The sequence below is a fragment of the Dendropsophus ebraccatus genome, chromosome 8 (genome assembly GCF_027789765.1).
Source record: "Dendropsophus ebraccatus isolate aDenEbr1 chromosome 8, aDenEbr1.pat, whole genome shotgun sequence".
NCBI classification, from domain to species: domain Eukaryota; kingdom Metazoa; phylum Chordata; class Amphibia; order Anura; family Hylidae; genus Dendropsophus; species Dendropsophus ebraccatus.
The window spans coordinates 92,729,524-92,756,449 of NC_091461.1; the positions used below are offsets into that span (position 1 = coordinate 92,729,524).

The 26,926-nt window shown below is 41.9% G+C and overlaps 1 protein-coding gene across 4 annotated transcripts in view; it reads left to right on the top strand.

Moving 5' to 3' along the window:
• Positions 1-5,759: 5,759 nt before the first annotated feature.
• The window catches only part of LOC138799561 (zinc finger protein 585A-like), a 38,143-nt gene continuing 16,976 nt past the window's right edge, over positions 5,760-26,926 (top strand). Inside the window, exons 1-3 of one of the 4 annotated variants that reach the window (XM_069980909.1) lie at positions 5,760-5,904; positions 17,016-17,185; positions 18,168-18,294. In XM_069980909.1, the coding sequence (XP_069837010.1) occupies positions 17,117-17,185; positions 18,168-18,294 (196 nt within the window). In that variant the 5' untranslated portion in view covers positions 5,760-5,904; positions 17,016-17,116. Of the gene's footprint in view, positions 5,905-11,476; positions 11,552-13,331; positions 13,401-17,015; positions 17,186-18,167; positions 18,295-26,926 lie in introns of those variants that run through there. The other 3 variants (XM_069980911.1, XM_069980910.1, XM_069980913.1) reach the window with 3 other exon arrangements.

Genomic DNA, 26,926 nt, shown 5'->3' on the forward strand with positions numbered 1-26,926 from the left:
ATAGATGAAGATCAGTATTAAAAGGTGCCTGTTTACCTAACATGTTTAGTCAATCTGACTTAAAGTAGAAGTCTGGTGAAAATTTTTGTCAGTCAGTTGCACTTCTGGTTTTGGTAACAATACTGACCAAATACTACAGGTGAACCAAGTTTTAATGTATGGACTTCTCCTTGGCTGCCTAGTTAAAGGAGAAGTCTGGAGAATTTTTTTTAAATAAAGGATTGTATTGTACCTCAAAAGTTACACAAATCACCAATATACAATTATTACTGTAAATGCTTATAGAGTGCTTTTTTTCCCTGCACTTACTAATGCATCAAGGCTTCACTTCCTGGATGACATGGTGATGTCACGACCCGACTCCCAGAGCTGTGCAGGCTGTGGCTGCTGGAGAGGATGATGGCAGAGGGATGATCAGTGTCCCTCCAGTGCCCTGTGTCCCTCTGTGTCCCTCCAGTGCCCTGTGTCCCTCAGTGTCCCTCTGCCATCATCCTCTCCAGCAGCCACAGCCTGCACAGCTCTGGGAGTCGGGTCGTGACATCACCATGTCATCCAGGAAGTGAAGCCTTGATGCATTAGTAAGTGCAGGGAAAAAAAGCACTCTATAAGCATTTACAGTAATAATTGTATATTGGTGATTTGTGTAACTTTTGAGGTACAATACAATCCTTTATTTAAAAAAAATTCTCCAGACTTCTCCTTTAACTAGGCAGCCAAGGAGAAGTCCATACATTAAAACTTGGTTCACCTGTAGTATTTGGTCAGTATTGTTACCAAAACCAGAAGTGCAACTGACTGACAAAAATTTTCACCAGACTTCTACTTTAAGTCAGATTGACTAAACATGTTAGGTAAACAGGCACCTTTTAATACTGATCTTCATCTATTATGCTAGGATAGGCAGGATTAAATAACCCAGGGGGTTCTTTAGAGGAGCGTATTGTCAAAATCGCTCCAGGGGCAAGGCCGTATAGCCACCCTACATCCCGTTGCCTTCATCCTTAGCTTTAGTCTATTGTTCTATTCAGCCCCTTACACAGGTTTGAGCATCTTGAGGTTAACCCTCCCTGTAAGTAAATCGATATTGATTGTAAAACCAATGGGGGATTAACATGACCATTGGAACTGATTATTATATTGGTAATTGATACGAGCAGATAGCTCGAATTATATTCTCTCTACATATATAGATGGTGATCAGCCTTTTAATTCACATTTCACGGGTTGGGTTGTTTGTCTGTATTTTGTCATTTTTGTATACTGTATATCATTAAAAGTTAAATTTTAACCAATTGGTAAATTTAAGCATTGTGGGGCAAGCACCCCTTAATGTTTACACGTTTTTAACATGTGACTTGCCACTTATATGTACACCTAGTATACATTGTTGTTAATCCTTTTGTATGACTGCTTGACCTTAAATGGACACTGTCATTAAAAAAAAACATTTTGACATTTTAAAGAGACCTACAGTATCAAAAGTTTTGATCAGTTGGGTCGGGTGTTTAGGCCGCAACCGCTCAGGAAAATACACACCCTGTTTTGTTAATGACAGGTTAAGTTTCTAACCTGCTGATATGTCCCTATAGAGCATGGGGTGCTGAGGATGAAGGTAAGTTTCCTACTCTCAATTTCGATGCAGTTTCCGTGATATTAGGACTATAATCTCCATGCTAATAATTCAATTTGTTGCACTGGGGATGGGACTACATGCTTCTGACTGCACCGTCCCCTGGCTGGCCCCCTCTGCTGATATTGCTTAGAAGGCCAGCCGGGGTGTATTGGTGCCGCCCCCAGTGCAACAAAATTACTTTACATTTAAACACTTGAAAAACCTATAAAAAGAATTCTTAAAGATTTTTAGAGATTGACCCCTATTTAAAAATGTAATTGATAAGAAACCAATGATTTATAAAGGATCGCACACAATGAGGTACAGTGTCAATATTAGGACATAGTCATCATTGATTCAAATAATAATTTTTACACATGCGACACCTCACTCTGATACCTGAATATTGACAACTAACTTTTGATACCTGACTTCTGATAATTGACTTTTGACTACTGACGTCTGACTTTTGACAACTGATTACTGACTTCTGACAACTGACTTCAGTAGTTAGAAGTCTGACTACTGACTTTTGACAACTGACTTCTAACTACTGACTTCTGACAACTGACTACTTATACCTGACTTCTGATAAAATTATGTGTGATATCTTATCTCCGAAATGTCAGCAGTTAAAGGAGAAGTCTGAGCCTTTAAATTTTTTTTATTACAGTATTGTATTGCCCCCCAAAAATTATACAAATCACCAATATACACTGATTACGGGAAATGCTTATAAAGTGCTTTTTCCCCTACACTTACTACTGCATCAAGGCTTCACTTCAGTTGCTAGGCAGCACCTAGTTTGCATTTTTTAGGTAACAAAATGAAGTGATGTTTGATCTCTGACTTGTCAGAAGTGAGAAGTCAGCTGTCCTCTCTCACTTGTTTATTGCTCACACAGCTGAGTTTTAAAACATTGTATTTGTATCAGTTTTGCAAATAGCTAAAGTGATTGTGAATTATTTAGCGGTGCCACAAACATCCCCATGGTTAGGTCCTTTAGTCAAAACACCGCCTGATTTCCGCGCCTTGCGCCGTTTTATTGTTGTGCATCTTCCTGGCCCTAAGCACTGGAAGCAGGCCTGGGGCCCTGAGTGTGGCGATATCCCCCCCTCCAGTGATGCAGCCCTGCTTGATTCTAATGGAGGTAAATGCGCGGGGGAGACGGGTGGGGTTTTGAAAAAAGGACCGCACCACTTGGATCTCTGCAATGTCGACAATAAGGTACTGAAAAGAATTGTCCACTGGGATCCCCACAATGGTGATGATATGGTACTAAATGATATGGTACTAAAAAAAAATAGTCAATTTCCATAGTCATGATGGTACATTCGCTTTAGGTCTAAAAAATTTTGGGCAAAAACTTGCCTTTACAATGGCATTTTATGCTTAAAGCGTTACTGTCATTTCAGGGCCATTTTTCTGAAAACATTAAATATCAACAGTACAAGCGATTCTAAGAAACTCTGTAATAGGTTTTATGTATTAAAAGAGTTTCCTTCTGTACTGAAAAAGCAATCTCCCAGCCTCCCCCCTCACATCAAATGAAGCAGGATTTCTGTCTCCATTATGTGTCTATGGAGAGGGGAGGGGCTGTTAGGAGTGACTGAGCACGGAGGATTTCTGCACAGCACAACACCCTGCAATCTTCTCTCAGTAAGTTCATAGATAAGCACTGACCTTTCTGACACCTGAATTTAGCGTTTTAGGTGCCCAGAGAGTCTACAAACAGCTGACCTTCATGTCACCTTTTCCTGCTCCCTCATCTCCCTCGGCCCCTCCCCCCTTCATAGGCTTACAAGGGAGAGCAGAGCCCGTCTTCACTGGCTTCTCTGTAATGAAGACGTGTTTGCCTGATAATGCACAGATAAGAAGTCAGGGGGGGAGGCTGGGAGATTGCTTATTGAGTACAGAAGGAGGCTTTTTTGGCTGATGAAACCTATTACAGAGTTTCTTAAAATCGCTTATACTACTGATTTCTGCAATAAAAAAAAACATGACAGTTACGCTTTAAGAAAATTGTAAAAAGAAATGCATTTGAGTTCTATTGAACAGCCATTATTGCACACACATGTATTATTATTACTTGAATTTTAGCAGATTCATTTGTTATAGCTGAAAAGCTTAAAGTGACTGTACCACCAGGCCCAGGCTGAAGCACTGGAGGCAGGCCGACCCACCCCCAGTGGGAAGAAACCCCAGCCCCTCCATAACTTGACTCCATTAGAATCAATGGAACCCTATCATAGAGGGGCTAGGGTTTCCTCCCACTAAGGGTGGGTCGGCCCGCCTCCAGTGCTTCAGCCTGGGCCTGGTAGTACAGTCACTATAAAGGAGCACTTAAGATGCTGGATAGAGTATAATGGTTGCTATATAGCAAATAATGTATATAGCAATTTGCCCTATAGGAGACTTGATAATAATTGGATTTTGAATAATGAATAACACAGTAACAGAGGACGAAGTTTAACATTAGGAAGATGGTTTACGAAGGATTAAGAATAAGGTTTTAGATTGGTCCATCATTTCCAGTATAGCATTGAAGGGAAAAAAATAATACACATTGGGATGTGTAAGATTATGTGTTGTGTCCAAGGGATGGAAGGTGGAAGCTTGTGCCGTCTATAGAGATTTTCATACTGTCTTGTCACTTCTGGTCACGTAAGCAGCAGAGTCTAAAGGATGGCGGGTAATGTAAAAAGAGCAGCTATATGACATATAGATATTACTGTGAAGAAATAGATATTCCTGAGAAAGGGGCTAAAGGGATAACTTTAATCAGATAAAGAACAAGCAAACACTCATAGAAACAATCACAGCTCAGGTGCCATGTGTTAATAAGCTCTGGTAAAATGAGAGCAGAGCTGAGATTGGTTGCCCCATAGCACAAAACTGTACGTCCCAACACACACTCACCTGGCCCAGTGCAGTCCCCCGGTGTTCCTTCTTTCTGTCAGCTCAACAACACATGAGTGACATCAATTATGGGAGAACAAATGCCAGGGGATTGCTCCGGGAGAGGTGAGTATGGGGGGGGGGGGGGGGGGCTGTGCTCTTGTGGATGGAAGTGCAATACTACCTCTGACCACATAAGAGACTGGCAGGGCAGGGAGCCAGTAGCTTCTTGCTTTGTCCATCAAAGCGACACAGCATTTAACTGTGAGCGTTAATCACAGTTAAAGGGCCAGGGGCCTGCAGGCCCTCTTAGTGCACAGGCCCATGGTAGTCGCGTGGTCTGCCTTTATGGATCAGACTGATGAATCTGGGCTACAGAGTGACGCTAAGGGAGAGACACCATTAGTGTATGTCAAAACAGTGAACATTTAGAAATCCTGAAATTGTCCTTATTATTTAAACAAATATCTGACATTTTACAAGTCTGTAGTGGGGGACCTCCACCCATCACCAGAATGAGGGGGCAAAAAACTGCGGCTGCATGTGCTGTGCATGTGCTTCCTTAGCCTTGGACCATAGAAGTTTATTATAAGAGTATGCCACTTGCTTTAACTGTGAAGAGCGATATAAAGGGTTACAACCAGGCGCTTCTGCCCCTTTATTCTAGTAAACAGTGGGGGTCTCAGCACATGGACCCCTAAGGGTCCGTTCACACATACAGGATCCGCAGCAGATCCACAGCAGATTTGTTGGCCCAGAATTGATTTGCTTTGAATCTGCAGCTTCAAATCTGCGCCATCAAATCTGCTGCAGATCCTGTATGTGTGAACGCACCCTAAATTTACAAACTAATGACATCTCACTACTATTGTGTTGGTTTATTGATGGGTCTATGCTGCCATCTATAAAAGACCCTAATGGAGAAGCTTGAGGCGTCTTTGTTTGCACAAGGTATATACCTAGTTTAGGCCATAAATGTCCGATCAATGAAGGTCTGATCTCTGTCAGTGCCTCCTATGTTAATACTTTGCTCAGATTTTTGCTTTCTCCCCAGTCAGTAGATATATTGATTACTCTTCCAGTTCCTTTTAATCAGAATCCTTGTGACCCACAGACTGTAGACAGCCCCCTGCATCCTACACTAAACAGCTACTCTTGTTCCCTGGTCAATCATGGCCGCCTGATACTTTTCCAGGACGTCATATCAAGCATCCTGGTTGCCCAGGTAACCATCCGAACTGTGAGCAGTGCGCAGTGCGCTCCTTGTGTGGTCCCTCGCGCGTGCGCACTGCTCTCCTCCGCGTCTTTCGGGATCTTCTCCGCTCCCGGGTGGCGGGGAGAGGAGGGGAGGTGGTAGTGGAGACCGGGAGCGCGTCCTGGCTGCAGACAGGCAGGTATGTGCGGGTGTGGAGGCCGCCCGGAGCAGTAGGGGACTGATGAGAGGTCCGGGGACCCTGCCGTCACAATAGAAGCAGTGATGTGCGGGGCCTACACCTATAGAATATGGGCTCATACCTGTATCCATAGCCCGTGTGTGGGGGAGACGCGCAGTGCATGCTGGGAGGAGCTGACATTTACATTACAGCCAGGAGCCTTTTTTTTTTGTTTACTTTTTACCTTTGTTTTATTCTAATAAATTTTTACTTCATTGTTCTTTTATTTTTTTTTACTTCTTGTATACTTTTATGCTCATTTTTTGTTACTTCATAACCTGTTTCTTCTTTGTAATATAACTTTGTTGGCTTCTGTCCATGCTTTGTTATCGGCTTGAAGTAAGGTTTTGTGTTTTTTCTTTTTGTCTTGTACAAAGCAGCCACTCTCAGTTTGGTTTTATCCACGCACAGTACAGATCATAATTCTGTCTGTCAAACAGACCACATAAGTGGGAATTTTTCTTGAAAAGATAGAGGGAACCTGAGTAATGCAGAAATAATAATAAAAAAAATGAGGCATACTCACCTGCCCTGATACCCCGCCTCTGACATTTCAGTGCCTGGTCCTCTCCACTTCTTCCAGTCATATGCTGACCCTGCAGGAACTGGCTGCCCAGGTTGGTCAGTGAGTAGCTGAGTGGGCACTCCCTCCCAGATTGGTGTATCACTGAATGAATCAGAGTGTCGGGAGCCAACAGAACTGCAGCAGCATGAGTATGCATTATTTTATATTTTTTTTCTAAAAAAACCCCGAATCGTATTAATTTCATCCCTAGCCAACCCTTTTAACAAGAGCATTAGCTTTACTGTTAGTTTAGTTTATTTATTTTTTTGTTTTTATTAGATTGCTAAGCTAATTTTTTGCATCTATTATTTAGTGATTTTTTTTTTCATTTTATAAAAAAAACTTTTGTCATTTGTAATTTACTTCTATTAAAAAAAAACCCCTCCATTCTTCCAGTGCTTATAAGCCGCTGTATGTCATGCTGGAAGTGGTATTATTCTTTCCGGTTTGACAAAATGTTCTTTGCTGCCAGCTCTGTCCTTGACAGGAAAGAGAGCAGTAAAAACCTCTCCTGCTTTCCTGACAGGAAAGAATACACCACTTCCTGCAGGACATACATCAGCTGATAAGTACTGGGCTTGAGATTTTAAAATGGAAGTACCCCTTTTATTACAGTTTTTGAAGGGTTTCTTCTCTTTGGACAACCCTAGACGATAAGCTGCTCACCCAGTAATCTGTGGGGAAACCAAGCAGTAATTGTTCAGTTAATAAGTGTGGAGAGAAGTCCTGTGCGCCAATTTTCTTAGCTACAATTCTGGTGGAGACGCATTAGTAAATCTGGGCCAGTTTATATAGAGATTAGAGATGACTGAATTGCTTTGTTTGATTGGCAAGCGACTTATCAGCCATCTCCCTTTCGACTCTGTTCCCTGCCGCCCCACTTCTTGCTGCTTCACCCCGGGTGCCGGGAAAAGTTGAGAAGTTTCCCAGGACTGGATCCAGCTTTTCCCAGCACCCATGAAGGAGCGGCAAGCAGGAAAGGCAGCCGGCTGATAAGCCACTTGCCAACGAAATGCTTCAAACGAATTGCTTTGTTTAGACAAGTGATTCGCTCATCTCTAATAGAGATCAAGAAGGCAAAAGCTGTTATAAAAGCCAGATCCCCAGCCCTACAGCACACAGTGCAGGTTGGATCTCTGGATGTCTCACAAGTAGTTAATCTGTTAACCCCTAAGTGACCAGCCTTTTTGAGCTTTGAAGATTAAATGTTCTTTTACTTTAACCTTCTTTTTTTTGTCAGCATAGTCATATGAGGGCTTGTTTTTTGCCGGGTCAATCGTTTTTTTTTTTTTTTTATAGCATATACTGTAATTTGCTATGTAACATTTATTTTATTTTATGAGGGTGGAGAGGGTGGAAAAAAAAGTTCTATTTTATAATACAGTCTGTGGGTATCTTTTTATTTTGACATAATATTCAATGTATGGTATAAATAACATAGCATAATAAATTCTTTGGGGGAAATATACTTACACTAATATGTTATTTTATTCATTTTTTTTTCTACTTTTGCACAATAAAAAGACTTAAAACAATTACTATTTTCTTTTCTGTCATCACCTTCCAAAACCAGTAACACATTTTACTACTCATTCACAATAAAATACTCTGTGTTGCCACATTCCAAGAATCGTAATAATTTTATTTTTACTTTGATGGATTTGTATGAGGAATTGAGTTTATGGGATGAATTATAGTGTTTTGGGGTACATAAACAATGTTTGGGCCCCTTTGGAGAGTTAGAAAAGAAAAAAACAGCTATTTTTTTTTTCACCTTACATGATAATGTATTATTCAGTTTCCATTATGAAGATCCCCTTCCATTATGCAGATCTTTCTATTTCCATTATAGTTATTTTTGTCAGTTCCACTCCTGTTTTTGGTTAAAAAAAAATACTCACCAAAAGTAGCTCCAAAATACTGTGTGTGCACATAGCCTAATTTGTCATGTGTGTGGAGATGATCATTATATAACATTGTAGGCTTTTTTCCACCAGTTTTCCCTTCACTTCCCACTTCCCTTTTGTAGACTTCATCTCTAATTTTTAGCTCTCCCTGAGCTAATGTCTCCTGACCAGCCTCTGTTATGGCCTCCATACACTGCACTCACCCTTATATGTAGTAGTATCCACATGGATGACATTATAGAGCAGTGCTAGGCAGTGTAAATTTTTTAATCCAGCAATTAATTGAGATATAACATTTACCAGAGTGTTCAGCTCTTCCTGATAATCCAGTCAGTCTGTTCCCTTCAAGGTACATTTTTGCATTTTTTTTTTCTTTTTTCAGTTTAAGTAATCATTTTTGGAGGTATAAGCAGGAAAGGAACCTGGCAATTTGAGAAATAAGCAATTTTCTCTAATAAGATATGTGGCAACATTTCTTATACAATATTAGGCTTTGTTCACAATACATACATTTCCAGAAATCACGGTACTTTCGTAGTGCTGCAGGCAGAGGGAATCCCGGTCGGAATGTATACACATGGTATACACTCCGGCCAGGATCCCTAGCGGTGGCGTGAGAAACTATCATGTCCCTGTCAGTTCACACAATAGAGCGCGCGGCTCCAGCCGCACGCTCTATTGTGTGCAACGGGGAGTTCCGATGCTGGTGCGCACGGATGCGCTTGCATCAGAACTCAGCGGCAGGATGATCTTTTCTGAGACCGGCCATTCCGTGACCCGGCCAGGTCCTGGAACGGCCGGTCTCTTACCAAATGTGAACATAGCCTTAGCTTGTAATCGTGTAATGTTGATCTGTGCAAAGTTTGTTGAAAGGTCGTTGACCAATAAATAAATATATAGGTTTTCCTCAGAATATCTACAAAATGTGCAATAAGTGTCTACTATATTCTGTCGTAGGGAAAGCAGGGATCACATGACCCCCATTTGACAATGCAGAGCAGCCAAATATGGATTGCATTGGTCTGAGATGATAGTCGGCCATTTTGCAGACTGCAGTGAACGATCTTTGATCAGTCAGCGACATAGACAAAGTATACAGATACATCCCTACTATCTGCTTACCTTTTATGCACTTGCCAGCCTGGTGTACTTTACTCATATAGTCCCATCTAATTGGATTACTACATAATCCTTTTACTGTTTATTATGAATGCCCACATGATTATCCACAGGCACACAAGGGGCATAGTGCATAATTATACACGCCCATGTGGACTAATATACTGTATTTTTCAGATTGTAAGAAGCACTTGAGTATAAGACACACTCCTGGTTTAGACAACTAAAACAAAAAAAAAAGTCATGCAAATTAAACTTCCCTGGTGATCTAAGGCAGTAAATGGGTTAGTGCAGTGAAGGGGTCAAAGTTTATTGATATGACAGAGCTACTTTAACACTCTATGACAGTATACATAGCTATAAACCATGCTAAATACACACCCAGCTCTCCTACATAAGCATACCCACAGACACAGTGCTACTACACCCATATATATACCTCTACATCACCATAGACAAACAACTTTGCTAAATACATACACAGACACACAATTATTTTATTACAGATTATCCTTACCTACAGTGATCATTCTTCCCAGTCATGTCACTAATCACTTAACTGTGACATCATGGAAGGTTCTGCAGGACCTTCAGCTCCAGTTCTGGGCATCAGATGGGGCTTTTAATGCACATCATTCCCAGATTCCTCTCCTCTCCAGCACTGATCTGAAGGGAGAGGACTGTGCAGCTATGAGCCGCTGCACAGTTCACTCAGCAGTAAGGAACAGAGCTTCATCAGCGTCATATCAAACTATGTTTCACATGGATAGAAAGGTGCCAGTGCTGTGGTCCCTTTTTTAAACCGCAGCCTGGTTCCCGCATATGGCGTCGTTCTATACCCAGGTACTGGTCGGTGGTGCAGCTCAATTAGAACGAATGGAGCCGCATGTCAGATAGATGTGGGTCCCATTTGTAGGATCTGCACCTATCACATAGTAACATAGTTAATAAGGTTGAAAGGAGACAAGAGTCCATCAGGTTGAACCTAGAAGACACAAGAACTGTGTCTTCCTAGCACCCTCCTGTCTGGTGGAGGTGACCAGGAATCCAGAACAGCTGAGTGTGCGCTTTATATGCAGTTTTTGTAGCTGCCATAAAGATAATGAAAGTTGCATAAACAGTGTCAACTGTATTTAGAATCATGGCCACCTCAATTAGGCTGGATGGGGCTGACCCAGTGGGACTCTTGTCTAGTACACATTTAAAGGGAATCTGTCAGCACCTGTTCGGGGTTCTGAGGTGCTGACAGTGCGATGAAGTCGAGTGTCTCGAGTGCGTGTGTTACCTTTCTTTTTCTGATGGGTGCTGTACTTTGTTTCCAATCTCTGCAAGGGTCAAAGAGGGGTAGTGGTGATGCGTTCGTGCCGCACTTTGGCCCGCCTCACCACTACTTCCTCCTCCCAGCTTCTCTTGAATATTCATTGCGCCCGTCCTCCGGGCCTCCTGGCAACGTCCTCTTTAGCTGTGCATGTGCCGTTGATAGCAAGAGACGCGTGCGCCCTTGCCAGTTTACACATGCACCCTGGTTCTGTGCATTGTGCGCGCTCCTGCGGCCTGATTCGTGCATGCGCTGTAGTTCGTCGGAGCGGCGCAGGCGCACTGAAGGTCAGAGCCTATGCCCTCAATTGCTTTGCTCAGTGCTGCTCCGACGCACTACAGCATATGCGCAAATCGGTCCGCAGGAGCGCACACAGTGCACAGAACCAGGGCGCATGCGCAAACTGGCAAGGGCGCTCACGGTTCTTGCCATGAACGGCGCATGCGCAGCTAAAGATGACGTTGCCAGGAGGCTCAGAGGACGGGCACAATGAATATTCAAGAGGAGGAAGTAGTGGTGAGGCGGGCCGAGTGCGGCACGAACGCATCACCACTGCCCCTCTTTGACACTTGCAGAGAAAGTTACGGCACAGATTGGGGACAAAGTACAGCACTTATCAGAAAAAGAAAGAGACACACATCTTCTTCACACTGTCAGCACCTCAGAACCCTGAACAGGTGCTGACAGATTCCCTTTAAGGTATGTTCACCCTGAGGAATTGAAGAGAAAAGGTTTCTGCTTGAAATGTCCTCTTCTTTAGCTCTGGCAGAATAGGCGCAGAATTCAAGTGGAATGTAAGCGGAAACTGAAACCTCAAAGTCCCAATGACGTCTATAGGATTTATCTAGTGGAATACATGTGAACTCTCTGGGCAGGATGCGGATCTGCAGTGGAACATGCAGGCTTTTCCAAACCGCTGATCTGCTGCAAGCTGTAATGCCTTCTCACTCCCCCTCCCTTCCTATATCTGCTTGATTGGCAGCCACTTGGGAGGGTCATGTATGGGAGAGGCAGCAAAGAGGCATTCCGGCCCTCACCACTTTAAATTTTGGATGCTTCTTCCATCCACTGCACAGGAGAATTATAGCATTTTCCTAGGTTCTGGAACCACAGATATATGAAACAGTGTCAGAAGTTTGGAACACGAATTGTAGCTAATGGATTTACTTTATGGTTCAAAATATGTTTATTAAAGGGGTACTTTGTAGAGTTAAATTTTTTGTGAATAGGTTACTTTAATGAAGTTGTGGTTGTGAACAAGGCGCTCGCCGAAACACGTAAAACAATGTTTTTTCCATGGCTGTCCTGTATTGAAAATAAGTTTTTAATCCACAACAGTGCTGAAAAAATTAGTTTTTTTGGACTTTAATGAAGTTATATTACTTTGTTGAGTGGCAGCAGTAAGGGACGACATGGGCCCCTCTGCTGCCACCAATGTTCATCTTGGGAGTTGCAGGGCTATCTAAACCCAGTGATTAAGCACTGCCGCACAGCTTTATTGGTACAGAGCAGGGTTCCCTCTGTGTACTGTATATTTCTATAAAAATTACAAAGCTGTATAAGTTTGTTAACCCCTTCCTGTCAGTAACATGTGTATATATGTTTCTGCACTGACCGGGCTTCTGATGTGTGCGGGAGCGCTGCAGTGAGAGCCGCACCGCACACATCAGTTTCTTTGGGGCCGGAGGAAATGAGAGGCAGCGGCGATCCTGCAGCTGCATCTCATTAACACCTTAAACGCCGCGATCTATAGTGATCGCAGCATTTAAGGTACTCAGTGACAGAACAAGCATCTGTCACTGAGTGATCGGGACCCCCGCAGCCAGTCACTTAGCTCCGATCCATGTATAGAGTCTGCTCTCAGACAGTCTCTATGCATAGATCGCCGATATCACTGATCTATGCTATGCTATGGCATAAACGTATAACTAAAAAAAACAAAATTGAGTATTGTAGCAAATAATTTTATTTAAATCATGTTAAAATACAGAAAAAAAGAAAAAAATGAATCAACACTTATAAAAACAGGGTGGCAATCATGGAGAGATATCACATATACATAAATATATAAGAGCAATATAGGAGCAATTCATAAGAAAGAACACTGGGACCAGTTATAAAGTGCTATGTGCAAAGAATTTTGTTACATGGGGAACAAACCCCTATATCTGATGTAAACACCCTTCCCACCCCATATAAGAATCGCTCTTATTACTAATAAATCACAAAGTCCGCTCGCTCTCCAGGACACCACCACCCCGACGCGCGTTTCGTGTCCTTCGTCCAGGGGTAATGACGTCCTAGCAGGGGGGGCCTTATATACCCCAATCCTCCAATCGTAACTCAATATCAAACAATCACCTGTGGCTCGGCAGCGCATGAACGCCGCACACCCACTTCCTGTCACGGCCGGGTCGCTCCCCGGAAGTACGTCATGACTCCCGGTCACGTGACTCATCACATGATCACGGGAATCAGCGACGTTCCGGGTTGCCGAGCAACCACAGCAGTGGAGTCAGTGAGTGGAGACGGGCATGCACATCACCAGGTATCTGAAAATAGGAGCAGGAGGGATATATGCAGCTCCGTCCCTGTTACAAAGTGACCAGTGCATGTCAATGTGCTGAAAACGATGATGTACATCCATAACATTGTGCAAGTTACAAAAGTTTCACAATGCAATTAAAGTGACTTGTGCATAAATACTAAATAATACCATTGAAAAATGAAAATATAATTATATAAAAGTATGGAAATAAATAACAAAAAATTTAAAATAATAATAATAGTGGCCAGTGTAATAACTATATAAAAAATATATGTGTACATGATATATATGAAAAAAATATTAATAGATAATGTAAATACATAATGTATTCAAGAAGAAAGGTGTATAAAGTAAAATGTGCTATCAAATATATATTCTATTATGTGAAAATAAATAAAAATAATAAACACACGTGAAGACAATCGCACTTAGTACGTGAATAAATCATCCTATACTGTGTCAAAAGTGAATGTGCAATACCAAAAACTGAAAAACACCATGAAAAAACAAAAAACGCATGAAAAACGCATAAAAAAAAAAAATATAAAAAAAAAATAAAATATATTTTTTGTGATAACCAGGAACGGAAAATATCGTTACAGATGGTTTCTCCTCCTGCTGCAATTAACAGTTCACTTGCTCATGGCCACATGATTATTTCATCTATTGATTCGAGGATCCTACAAATCACAAAAGATTAAAAATTAGTCCATCATAAAAACTTAAACATACAACATTACTTCATGTGGCATAGCATAGATCAGTATATGCAATCTATTGATTGCATGTTTAACAGTGATAAAAAGTGTAAAATAAAAAAGTGTAATAAAAAGTTATTAAAAACTCCTTATAAACCCAATAAAAGTTTAAAATACCCCCTTGCCCATTATAAAGATAAAAATATAAAAAATAAATAAACATATTACATATCGTAGCGTGCGGAATTGTCAGATCTATTAAAATATAACATTATTGTTCTTGCGCGGTGAATGACGTAAACAAAAAAAAACACACACCAGGATTGCTGATTTTAATTAATTATATATCAGAAAAAAAAATAATAAAAAGCGATCAAAATTTTTTTGTTACACCAATATGATATTAATAAAAACTAGAGATCATGGCGCAAAAATTGACACCCCAACTAGCCCTGTAGGTGGAAAAATAAAAGCGCTATGGCTCTTAGAAGGCGGGGAGGAACATTGCATTTATCTGACCCGGACTTTTGTGCATCAAAGGGCTCTGTCTTGAAGGGGTTAAAGCAATGTATTAATGCAAAATAAAAATCTTTACTTTCCGGATTACCCCTTTAAAATTTCACAGCAAATTTGTCCGAAGAGTGACAGATTCACTTTCACACTAGTTGTTTAATTCAGGACAACAGGAACATTACGTTATCTCATTAGATATCACGATTTTACAAGTTGTATGCAGTGCCCTTAGCCAGAGCATGCCCTGCAGAAATTGAACAGGATTGTCCTGGCATGTCATTTTATTTTCTATACTGACTTGGGGTGGTGTAAAATCTTATAGTTGTAAATTTTATTAACATTTTCTAAGTATAACAGAATCAGGTGCCAGGAAAACACAAAGAGACAATTATTACAATACACAACAACAAAGAAAAGGGCCCCAAGATTGTTACAGCAAATAGTGTTATATAATGTAATGTGTATATATTGGAGAATCCACAAAGGGCTCAAACAAGGGGAGAAAGGGGAGAACAAAGAAAAGAGGAAAAGATTGAGAAAGAGAAGAAGGAAAGAAATGGGTACAAATCCCTAACACAAGGATGGATGGTAGACTATACCCTGACTGGAGGGTGGTGTAAAATTTTAAAGTAAAACATACTCACCTCCCCCGATCCCCTAAAGCTTCCAGTTCGTCACCACTTCTTGCTTTTAAAACAAGTTGTCTCAGCAGGAACTGCCTTCTTAGCCACCCATTGCCCACAGTAGTATCCCACCTCGGTCAGTGATTGGCTGAATGAGCATTTCCAGCTGAGACAGTTCATCTCAGGAAACAGGAAGAAGTAAAATTGGATGATGTCCGATGGGGAGCTGTAAGGAAACAGGGTAGGTGTATATGATTTATCTTATTTATTTTTATACTATCCTTAGCCATATATACAATATATATGTGCACCTTTAAGCCTCCACAGTGGATTAGAGTGGATTTTTTAAATATTTTATTACATATGGAAAGTTAGACAAATCCCTAATATACAATAATTATGGGAAATGCACATAAAGTGCTATTTCCCTCAATTCAGTAGACCAGGCAGGCTCAATTTCTCTAAAAAAAAATGTGACGTCACGTCTCAAGTGTATGTTTTCCGGCAGGGTCCAGCAGGGGGCTGATGTAGAAGTATAGACTAAGGGCCCTATTACACGGGACGATTATCGTGCGAAAAATCGTTATATCGTTTGAATTTAAACGATAATCGTTCAGTGTAATTGCAGGCAACGACTGAAAAATCGTTCGTATGTCGTTGATCTCGATCATTAATCGTTCGCTGTAATTCCGCATTTTTTCACTAATCGTTCAGTGTAATTGCACATTATTCATTGTTTTGCTGGGATCAGAAGGAGTAACGATCATAGTAACGATCGCAATAACGATTATCGTTCTGTGTACTAAGTTGAACGATTTCAGGTTAACAATAAACTATCTCGTTTGTGATCGTTTATCGTTCGTCGTTAATCGCTAAAAATCACTTTGTGTAGTAGTACCCTAAGAATAGACGTCTGTGTAGTTGAATCAGTGCTCTCTCCCTCCATCCCTCCCTCCCTTTCTGTGATGGCAATGTTCTTCCCCTCCATCCCATCTCTCTGCCTTTCTCCCTCCCGACCATGCCGCCTGGTCCCGTGCCAGGGGGTGAGCGCTCCTTATCTGCCGCTCACCCCGCTGCACCTCCTTCCAAGAAGCTCCCCGTGCCCTCACTGCCGCCCATTCTCTATGAGCCCCTGCGGCTCCGTACCCCGATGCCCAGTCCCGTGCAGGAGCGCTCACCCAGCCACCCGGTCCCGTTGGGGTGAGTGCTCCTGCATGGGACCAAGCGGCAGGATGAGTGCTGAGACACAGCGGGGCATGGGGCTGCAGGGGCTCAGAATGACGGGAGGAGGAGGAGAACAGAGGGGACAAGAGGAGGTGCAGGAGTGCTCGACCCAAACAGGACCAAGCGCCGGGGTGAGGACGTGAGGAGGGGTTAGGGGTGAGCACTCCTGCATGGGACTGGGTGGTGGGGTACAAAGCCGCAGGGGCTCATAGAGGATAGGAGAGCACGGGCAGCTTCTTGGAAGGAGGTGCAGCAGGGTGAGTGGCAGATAAGGAGCACTCACCCCCCTGCACAGGACCGGGCGGCATGGCCGGGAGGGAGACAGGCAGAGAGATGGGATGGAGGAAGGGAGGGGGGGACATTGCTAGCATCCCCAGTTACCGGGAAATTAGCAAAAGAAAAATAGCTGTATATGTATATTTATATATATGTATTTTTTGCTAATTTCCCGGTAACTGGGGCTGACATATTACCTCCTGTTAGTGAAGGGAACAGTTCTCATATGCTGCTTTAATTGACTTTTTTTATATAAAGTAGAGCATTTCTTTTCTCTGTAGAATGGAGACAGAAGAGGAGCAACCCCATGGACCTTTCTCCGACAATGAGAATGTATCCCTGTGATTGTAGAAACAGTATTCAATGACCACACCCAGTGAAGATGGAAAGCATGGAAACAGCAGAGGAGCTTGTAAACTGCACCTCCAGTGTATATCATGTGAATGGAGAGGTACGTGACAATAGACTCTACTGGAAACATATGACTAAGGGATGCTATCTAAAAACAGCACAGCATTGCCTCCTTAGATTATTGTATATAGTATCTAAAAGTCAATCATTTCCAGCTAACAAAATAAACGTTTACTACTGAATGATGAAGCTGTTTTTATTATTTTTATTTTTTGAAAAATCTGTTTACATTGGTTACAACTTTTTCCACAGTGCTGTACATGGCTCACAACCCCTGTCCACATTAGGGCTTAAAATCTAAATTGAAAATTCACCTATCTGTATATTTTAAAGATGAGAAAAGTCTTTCCAAATACCTGTCTTTTTAGGTTCCTACTTATTCATGTGATATGAAGTTGGCCTTAACAAACATAGAATTCCATATTTTAATCAGGTGATTATTAGTTTTTCTTTAATAACCTGTTTTAAGAAAACACTGCCTTTCTTCGCCTTGTGTTTTATGTGTTTGTATTACCACGTTATTTTTACCCTTTGAGCTACCCCACACTGTGCAGAAGATAATATACATTAATATCCCGAGCTATAAAATTATGGCTGCATTTGTAAAAAACTACTTCAGTAATAATTGGCTTATGACCATTTTTATGCTACGGCTGTGTCCATCTTTGTGCATTGATGAAACTGATTTGGAGCAACACAAGACTGGTCTCTTAACCAAGGGTAAGTTTGAATTTCTGGAATCAAGGTGTAAAAGGGGGCTGACAAAACATTTTTCCCATTAAACATTTTTCCATTTTTTTACTAATAGATTGCCATCAATGTAGTTCCCAGTATGTAGTAGCTGTACTGCAGTATGCCAGCCACAAACTATGCCGTTCACAAACAAAGGTGCCTCTCGTGTATTGCTGGTGTTGAAGCAACTAAGCAAAATTGTGAGGCATTTCCCAGGCAGCAGTCTCTATTGTCACACTTCCCGATTTTGTTCTATCTATCCGTCCTTAATTGAAGTTTTTTTCCTTTAGGTACAGTCTACATTTGATGAAGTTGCGATTTACTTCTCCAAGGAGGAATGGGACTGTTTAAATGATGAAGAGAAAGAACTCTACAGGGAGGTGATGATGGAGAACTATCAGACCCTCCAGTCTCTAGGTAAGATGATACTTTTCAAATCATCAATCTTGACTTATCTTGGTATAACCGTCTTTGCCGTACACACGTAACTTCCTTGTGTTCCTATGTTGTGCCTAACTGTTGGTTTTGTTGTTATAGTTCCTAAATGAAATAAAGTGATGTACCTTCTTGTTGAGTGTTGTAGGTCCATCCGTCATTCATTATTAAATTCTGTTCAGTTATTACCTATATACTGTTCTGTAAGTAGTGTTTGTCTTGTCTTGACATGTTTGAATTTGTCATTCTCGACAAAGTCAAATCATAGTAATGGCATATGAATGGAATTTATTAGCCTGTTGTTGTCTGGTTAATTCAGTGTGATGGTGGGTTTTGATAAAGGCCACTGTGTAGCAGAAGGATCTTGTCTCACAGATGATGAAACCAATTGTAAGTTTGTTTAGAAGTTAAGGTAGAAAGTAAAAATTTGTAAAAGTAAAAGTTAAAGAAGTGTAAAGAACTAAGAGACAAAAAAAGCAATACAACATAGTGGAGAGCCCCTGCAAAGCAAGTAGAGAGAGGGTCTGCCCACATACAAAAAATTGGGGTTTTTAAGGCCATATTCTGGTTACTTTCCATCTGGATGTCCCCATACAAATCAGACTCTGCCTCCCAAGTCCCATCCTTATTTCAGACTGCACCAGGTTCTTTATCATTAAAGATTTCAGCTTTAATAGTTCAATAAATCAAAACCCAACTTTTCTTGTTATAAATTAAGAAATTAAGGAAACTGGAAATTTTAGTTTCTTTAGGGTTCAATCTTGAGGTCACTGCGAAAGTAAATGAAGAAGACGTCTACTACTGCCAAGGCAAGAAGAAGACATGGGTTTCTATCTGCCCTGTAAGACATTTAGTTTTGCAGGAGCCTTCAGTGTTTAGTGGTAGCACTGTCATTTTACGAGCCGTCTAGCTCCTTTTTTGTTGTGGCATCAAGGCAGAGCAAGATATCGACTGATATTTTTTTCTAGGTAAGTTTAACGTCTTTCAGTTCAGACAACCTATTTTTGTTGCGCAGGTAGCCTGCTTGGTAAGTGGTTACCTCTTAATAGAGTGGTTGCCTCAAATATATCTAACTGCCTAACCCATCTTCCTTCAACTTTTTTCAGACTTAGGTGGAATAAAATGTGTTTTCAAAAATTCTTCTATTATCAGATGGCTTTCATTTTAAAAAGTGTCCATATTGGTTGACTGACTTGATGACATGTATGACAAGATCGGTGTGAATTTTTTTTTTTATGACAACATTTCAATAAATACTTTTTTCATCATATCTTTGTTTTTCCTTTGTGTGATGTGTGTTATACATGTAATGTGTGAGTAACTGTAAATGAGAAGAATGTTATAAATCATCAAAACTTATCAAGACCTGGAAATTCAATGTGAATAAAATAGAAGAACTGCACCGATACTTTTTTCATTGAAGTAAATTGAAAAATTGTATGAATTCCTATTCACATATTATAAAGTTTTCTATTCTTGCAAAAAACGTCCAATGTAATATTTAGAGTTGAGCGAATCTACAGTAGTAACAAAGTGAAGTGCTTCGCTAAGGCTGGTCATCAGCTTTCAGGTTCCTGCATTTGAACTCCGCTCCTGTCCAGGTGCCTGGAAAAGCTGGATACAGTCTTGGGAGAAGTTTTCCAGGACTGCATCCACCTTTCCCAGGCACCCAGAGAGGAGTGGAGTTAAAAAGCAGCATCCTTTGTTTTGTTACTACTTAAATATGACATTTCAGAAGATAGCAATGATACTGGTGATACTAATAAAGATACTAGCAATTCTAAAATGTCAATTAAATTACTTGTGGTATTACTTGTGGTCACAGCCCAAAAAAGAATGTCATATAACATAATGTTGAATGACATGAACTTACAGTAACATATCTTAATAAAGTGTATACTATTATTTTCTCAAGTTAGTGCCTGCACCCAACACCACATATTTTAATAAATTTGAATCATTTTTTTTCCATCAGTAAAATAGGTATTAAACTGTCAATAAGTATTAAAATGTCAGTCTGTGCACAGTATATATTATTTTTCACAATTTATGCAAAGACTGTACCTCTCACACTGCATCCCTCTAAAACCAACTCAACCAAATCAACAGGCTCCAGTAAAATGTAATGATTCACTTCTCTAAATCAAGGATCAGGTAAGCTTCTCTTTTTCCATCTGAGGTCCCTATTACTTCCCAAGCTATAAACCTTAGAGCTCTGGCCCCTCCAATGCCTTTCGTACCAAGATCTGACTGCCATTTCTGCCTCAGCCAGGTGGGCTAACCATGCCCTAATGCACACCTACATATACACTCTACCTAACACCACTGGCGGCTGTCACCATTTTAGCATATCTGCCCTTTAATTCCTAGTATTCTTAAAAGCCATTATTTGCTTTATCCACATCCCCACTGCCCTCTGTGAGAATGTTGCTTTTTTTCCAGTAACTATACTAAGAGGTTTTAGTAGTTCCCTGTTACTTTATAGAGGTATTCTCATCTAAAAAGTTCCTGTGTTCTCTATGGGGAGGGGAGGGTTAAGCCAAAGCAATGGTACTCTTGCTGTGGCTTATCTTTTTCTGAACAAGGGGGTTGGCCTGATTTTGCATCACAGCCGACCCCTATCACCATTGTAATTTCTGTCAGTGGTGGTTCTAGACAGCTCGATACATGTTAGACTTACAGCTGAATCTGCCACAATCGGCAGGTTCGGACAAAGAAAGTCTTAAGTGTATGGGGACTTTAAGGTTTATCTGTCTCCCTCTCATATGACAGATGGCTTGAAGGGAACCAATAAGCCCAATCGGGCTGATATGGTTCCCTGAACCGCTGTAGGCAGCTCGTGCAGCAACCGCGGCTGCAGCAGGAGCTGTATAACTGAAAAAAAGTACTTTAATCCTCCGAGCGCGTGACAGACAGAGCGAGGAGGTAGTCATCTAGGTGGGTCACTGCGCTCCTTCTGTCAGCGCACTCCGAGGGATGATTGACAGGCAGAGAGGCCAGTAACTGACCTCTCTGCCTGTCATTTATCCCCTCGGAGCGCGGTGACTAGACATGGGCGGGGAGCCGCCCAAATGACTACCTCCCTACCTCTGCTTGTCACGCGTACGGAGGATTAAAGTGATTTTTTCCGGTTATACAGCTCCTGCTGCAGCTGTGGCCGGTTACGTGCCGTGGCTGCTACAGGAGCTGTATACAGCAGTTCAGGGAACCATATCAGACCAATTGGTTCCCTTTAAGGGTTTTTGGGTTGTTCCTGGAGGTGTCTGTGATTTCCTGGGAACACTTTCTACAAGAGTTTGGAGTTGGTTTGTAGGGATTTTTTTCCCATTCATCCAGAAGAGCATTTGTGAGGTCAGACAATGATGTTGGAAAAGAGGGCTTTTCTTACAATCTGCTTTCTAGTTCATTCCAGAGATGTTTGGGTTGAGGTCAGGGCCGTGTGTGGTCCAGTCGAGTTCTTCCTCACCCAAGGACCGTGCTGTGTGCAATGGGGCACAGTTAGGTAGGAAAAGAAAAGGGTCTTCTCCTTACTGTTGAGGGAAATGTCTTGGTATGTTGAAGCATTAACAAAATATTCCCTTTAACAAATCTAAAGGCCAACCCCCTGAAAAACAACCTCATAATATTATCCCTCTACCACCAAACTTTACAGTTAACATAATCAAGCAGGTCATGTTCTTCTGGCATTTGCCAAACCCAGGCTCATTCATCAGATGCCATATAGAGAAGTGTGATTGTTCACTTCAGAGAAAAGGTTTCCACTCTTTCAGTGGTGGCAGCTTATATGCACTGGAAATTGTGCAACCATAGCTGGCAATTATGTGTGTCCATAGTTGGCACATTCCTATTATATATTTTAGGAGTGGTGCTGTATTCTGGATACTTATTGTTATTTTTTTTGTTTATCTGGCTGGGCTCAATATGAAAATAAAAATGTAACACATACTTACCTACCTGTGTCCTGGGGCTTCCTCTGCAACATCTTCATCACTCTTTTTGGTACATCTGAGACTGTATTGACAGTGAGGAGGTACTGAGCCAATCACAAGCTGCAGCAGGGTCTTGTCTTGTAATGATTGGCTGAGCCACAATATCCCATTTTAACCCCATCACCATGAAGTGAAGTGCAACAGAGACCAGGTGCCATGATAATGAAGCTGGGAGGAAAAGCTAGGGAAATAAGTACAGATTTCCTAGACAACTCCTTTAAGTGAATTTGACTGTTTAAAGGGATTCTGTGAGCTGCAAATCAAGTTCCAAACTGTGCCACAGTTAGATAGGTGTCGGGTCAAGCAGATACATGATACCTTTCACATATCTTTCTGTGGTTCTAGAATGTAGAAAATGCTTTTATTCCATGGTACAAAGAATACCTGAACCTGCTTGGTACTCAGCTTCCAGGTGTCAGTCAAGCAGGGAGGGGCGAGAGAGGAGATATTCCAGCTTGCTGCATATCAGGAGCTTGGGAAAACCTCTTTGACTCTTTGTACCAGAGAATAAAATTATTTTTTCTGCATTCTGAGAGCACAGCAGGATATATGATGCATATAGGTTCCATGTATCTCCTTGAACTAGCTGTCCTAAAATTTTTAGCAGTTGTGGACGTGAATTACAGCAGACATTTCCTTTATAGAACTTTGTTTAGTTAATAGCTAGTTTTATAATTTTTTTGAAAGAACCTGCATTAGATCATCCAGAGAAATCTGTGTCTTCAACAATGACTGGTACTGATAATATTCAGTGCCAATCAGCTCTCCTTCCAGAACTTTCCATTGCTTGGCATTGTTTACTAAAAAGCTAATGCTCAGAGACACAAACAAACTGGGACTGCTGTCACTGGTGGTCCAGCTGCTACCATATACATTTAGATCCTTATTAAACACCATGGTAAGTTCCCATATGCATCCTCTTTGCCCACATTAGTCAATATTGTAAGTTGAATGCAGCATCAACTTACAATGTTCAAACAGGATGTTGGGGGCCATTATTTAAAGGACAACTCCGGCCAAAAGTATTTTTTAATATGTTATTACATATGGAAAGTTAGACAATTTTTTTAATGTACATTAATTATGGGAAATGCACATATACTGCTATTTCCCTTAATTTAGTAGATCAGGGAGTCTTGAAATTCTGTCAAAAGCCATAACGCCATGAATTAGTTGTAGTTCCTATGGAGTGTCCAGCAGGGGGCGCACTATATATAGAAGTCAATGAGTACCCATCACTTCTATATATAGTGCGCCACCTGCTGGACACTCCATAGGAATTACAACTGATTAGTGACCTCACTGTGCTCCAGCCTCCTTCCGACTCGTTTCCTGATGTCACTTGACCTGCCGGGGGTGACATCAGGGAACGAATCGGCAGGAGGCTGGGGCGGTTGTGAGCTCTGCAGTCAGTCCCCGGCAGGGCATGTGAACAGAAGAGCATCAGCGGCGGCAGGGATGTGCAGGTGATGGGGATAGCCCTGGTACTACTCCCTCATCATCTGCTCATACTATGAGCAGATGATGGGAGGAGTAGTACCGTGCATATGTGTCCCACAGCTCCGAGCAGGGAGGGAGGGGGGAGGTAGTTAGATGCACAGGCACCTCTCTCCCTCCCTGCTCGGTGCCCTCCTAATGTATTGATTGAATACATTTATGGAATACTTTGTATTCCATAGTATCCAAAGTATTCCATAAATATATTCAATCAATAAAACATACTGCACATTATATTGTGTTTTTACATAGACATCCATTGAATCCATAGTGTGTCCAGCAAGGGGCGCACTATATATAGAAGTCAATGGTACTCATTGACTTCTATATATAGTGCGCCCCCTGCTGGACACTCCATAGGAATTACAACTGATTTGTGACTTCATGGCTTTTGACAGAATTTGAAGACTCCATGATCTACTAAATTAAGGGAAATAGCAGTATATGTGCATATCCCATAATTAATGTACATTAGAAATTTGTCTAACTTTCCATAAGTAATAACATATTAAAAAATACTTTTGGCCAAACTTCTGCTTTAAAGGGAACCTGTCACCCCCCGTGCCGGGGTGACAGGCTCCCGACCCCCCGTTAGAGACCCCTATACTTACCTCATCGCGCCGGGTCCCGCTTCTGAAGATGGTCGGGTCCCGGAGATCTCAGCCGCTGCAGCCCGGCGCGCGCGCTGAGAGATGAGTCCAACACCCATAGAGAATGACGGAGCGCTGGACTCTCCTGTCATTCTCTATGAGCGTTGGACTCATCTCACAGCGCGCGCACCGGGCTGCAGCGGCTGAGATCTCCGGGACCCGACCATCTTCAGAAGCGGGACCCGGCGCGATGAGGTAAGTATAGGGGTCTCTAACGGGGGGTCGGGAGCCTGTCACCCCGGCACGGGGGGTGACAGGTTCCCTTTAAGCAGATGCTCAGCTGTTTGCTAAACTGCCTAACACATCTTACATAGTGTGTAGTAGAGACACAGGGAGTGATGGTTACTCACCATCTCCATGGACACTTCAGGTCTCTGGTTCTGTAAGTGTAGGCAAAGCTTCCCCCTTCTTGGGCCTGCCTCCGCAGAGACCTGACAGGCTATGCTATCAACTAATCACTTGCTGATAGTGTTGAGCGAACTTCAGAAAAGAGTATGGGTTCCATACACCATGAGTTGAATGTCGAATGCCACTTTTCTGGAGTTTGCTCTACACTACTTGCTGAGCCACCATAACAGTCATTAGAGGGCTCATTGTGACTCTCTTAGAGGCAGTGCAGTTACTGTACCAGCAGTGAAGGGTGTCGCACCCAGACCCTCTCCAAAATACAATAAGCAAAATACTGCAAACCACTCTACACTGCATATACACTACACTCCCTACTATTTCCTTGTTCCCCTGTGTTGGCAATCACAAAGTCCAAGCATGCCATGATTGCTTCAGACCCTTAAAGTGGACCTGTCTGTAGGTTTTTGCTAACTAACGTAAAGATACAATAATGTACAGTACAATAGGAACTCTTACTTTAAATCAGGAGATTTAAGTCTGGTTTCAGTCCATTGCTCCAGCCCTGAGAAATAGGCCTTACAATTTTTATACAGATTGGGATGGGCTTTTACCCTGAAGTCAACGATTTCATGATTACATGCAGGCATATGGGAGTTAGGAGAGAAGAGGCCAAATGTTGCTGGGCCTCTAGCCTAGGGGAATGCCCCATGGGCTTTATCTCTTAAGCTGGGTTCACACTACGTATATTTGAGGCTGTATGTTTGAGGCTGTATAGCAACCAAAACCAGGAGTGGATTAAAAACACAGAAAGGCTATGTTCACATAATGTTGTAATTGAGTGGATGGCCGTCATTTAATGGCAAATATTTGCTGTTATTTTAAAACAACGGCTGTTATATTGAAATAATGGAAGTTATTTACCGTTATATGGCGGCCATCCACTCAATTTCAACATTGTGTGAACAGATCCTTTCTGGGTTTTCAATCCACTCCTGGTTTTGGTTGCTATGAGGACCTGACATGAGGACCAAATACAGCCTGAAATATACATAGTGTGAACCCAGCCTTAAGCTGCATTGGAGCTATGGATTGAAATAAAGTTAAAGAGGATGTATCATCAGAACTGTAATATGGAGATATACATACCATTCTGTTGGCACTGACTTGTACAATCAGCTGGTGTGGAGCATTTTTCAGTTCGCCGCTCGGTCGCCGTTATTTTCGTAGCCGAATGGATATGCAAATCAGCAGGGGTGAAGCACTGGAGGCAGCCCCAGTGCGTACTATTCAAATTCATCTCCTCCCCCTGCTCATGATGTGCGCCGATTCCTTTCATCATGCACGCCTCCTATTCTAATATAGTAACGCTTCTTATGCTAATCTGGTAGGTCCTACAGTGATCCCGGTGTGATGACAAGGTGGCCGGGCTGAAAAAACAGGAGGCGGGGCTGTGCGGCACACTGTTGGACCTGCCAGATTAGCATACGAAATGGTACTTTATTAGAATAGGAGGCGTGCATGATGCATGGAGGTGGCGCACATCACGGGCGGGGGGAGGAGATGAATTTGAATAGCACACGCCGAGCCTGCCTTCAGTGCTTCACCCGGGCTCATTTGCATATAGTATCGGGGGCAGCACCGACATAATGGTATGTATATCTCCATATTACAGCTGTGATGGTACATCCTCTTTAAATGTACAACAGGGCTGTATCTGGACATAGCACAAAGAGAGATAAGTGCCTACTTGTAATCAGTTTCCGCCCTCACCCTACAGGCTGCAGGATTTTAGCAATCGCCAGACTTCTCCTTTAAGGGTGGATTCACACGTACTGTATTGCAGCAGATTTTCCACAGCAAATGTTGCAGCAAAATCCACAGCGATACTCGATACTGTTAATGGCCTATGGCTCTGCATTCTCGCAGCAGATTTTCATTCGGCTGCAGGATTGTAGCCACTGCCACTTAACTAATTGGCTGCTGACAGTTACAATACACTGCACTACAGTGGTAGTGCAGTGTATTGTATCAGTGATCAGCAGATTAATGTAAAATAGAGTAGAACTTGTGTTAAAAGACAAGTCCGTCAGGGGAAGATAAAAGCCCCAATCTCAATTTTATACTGACTGT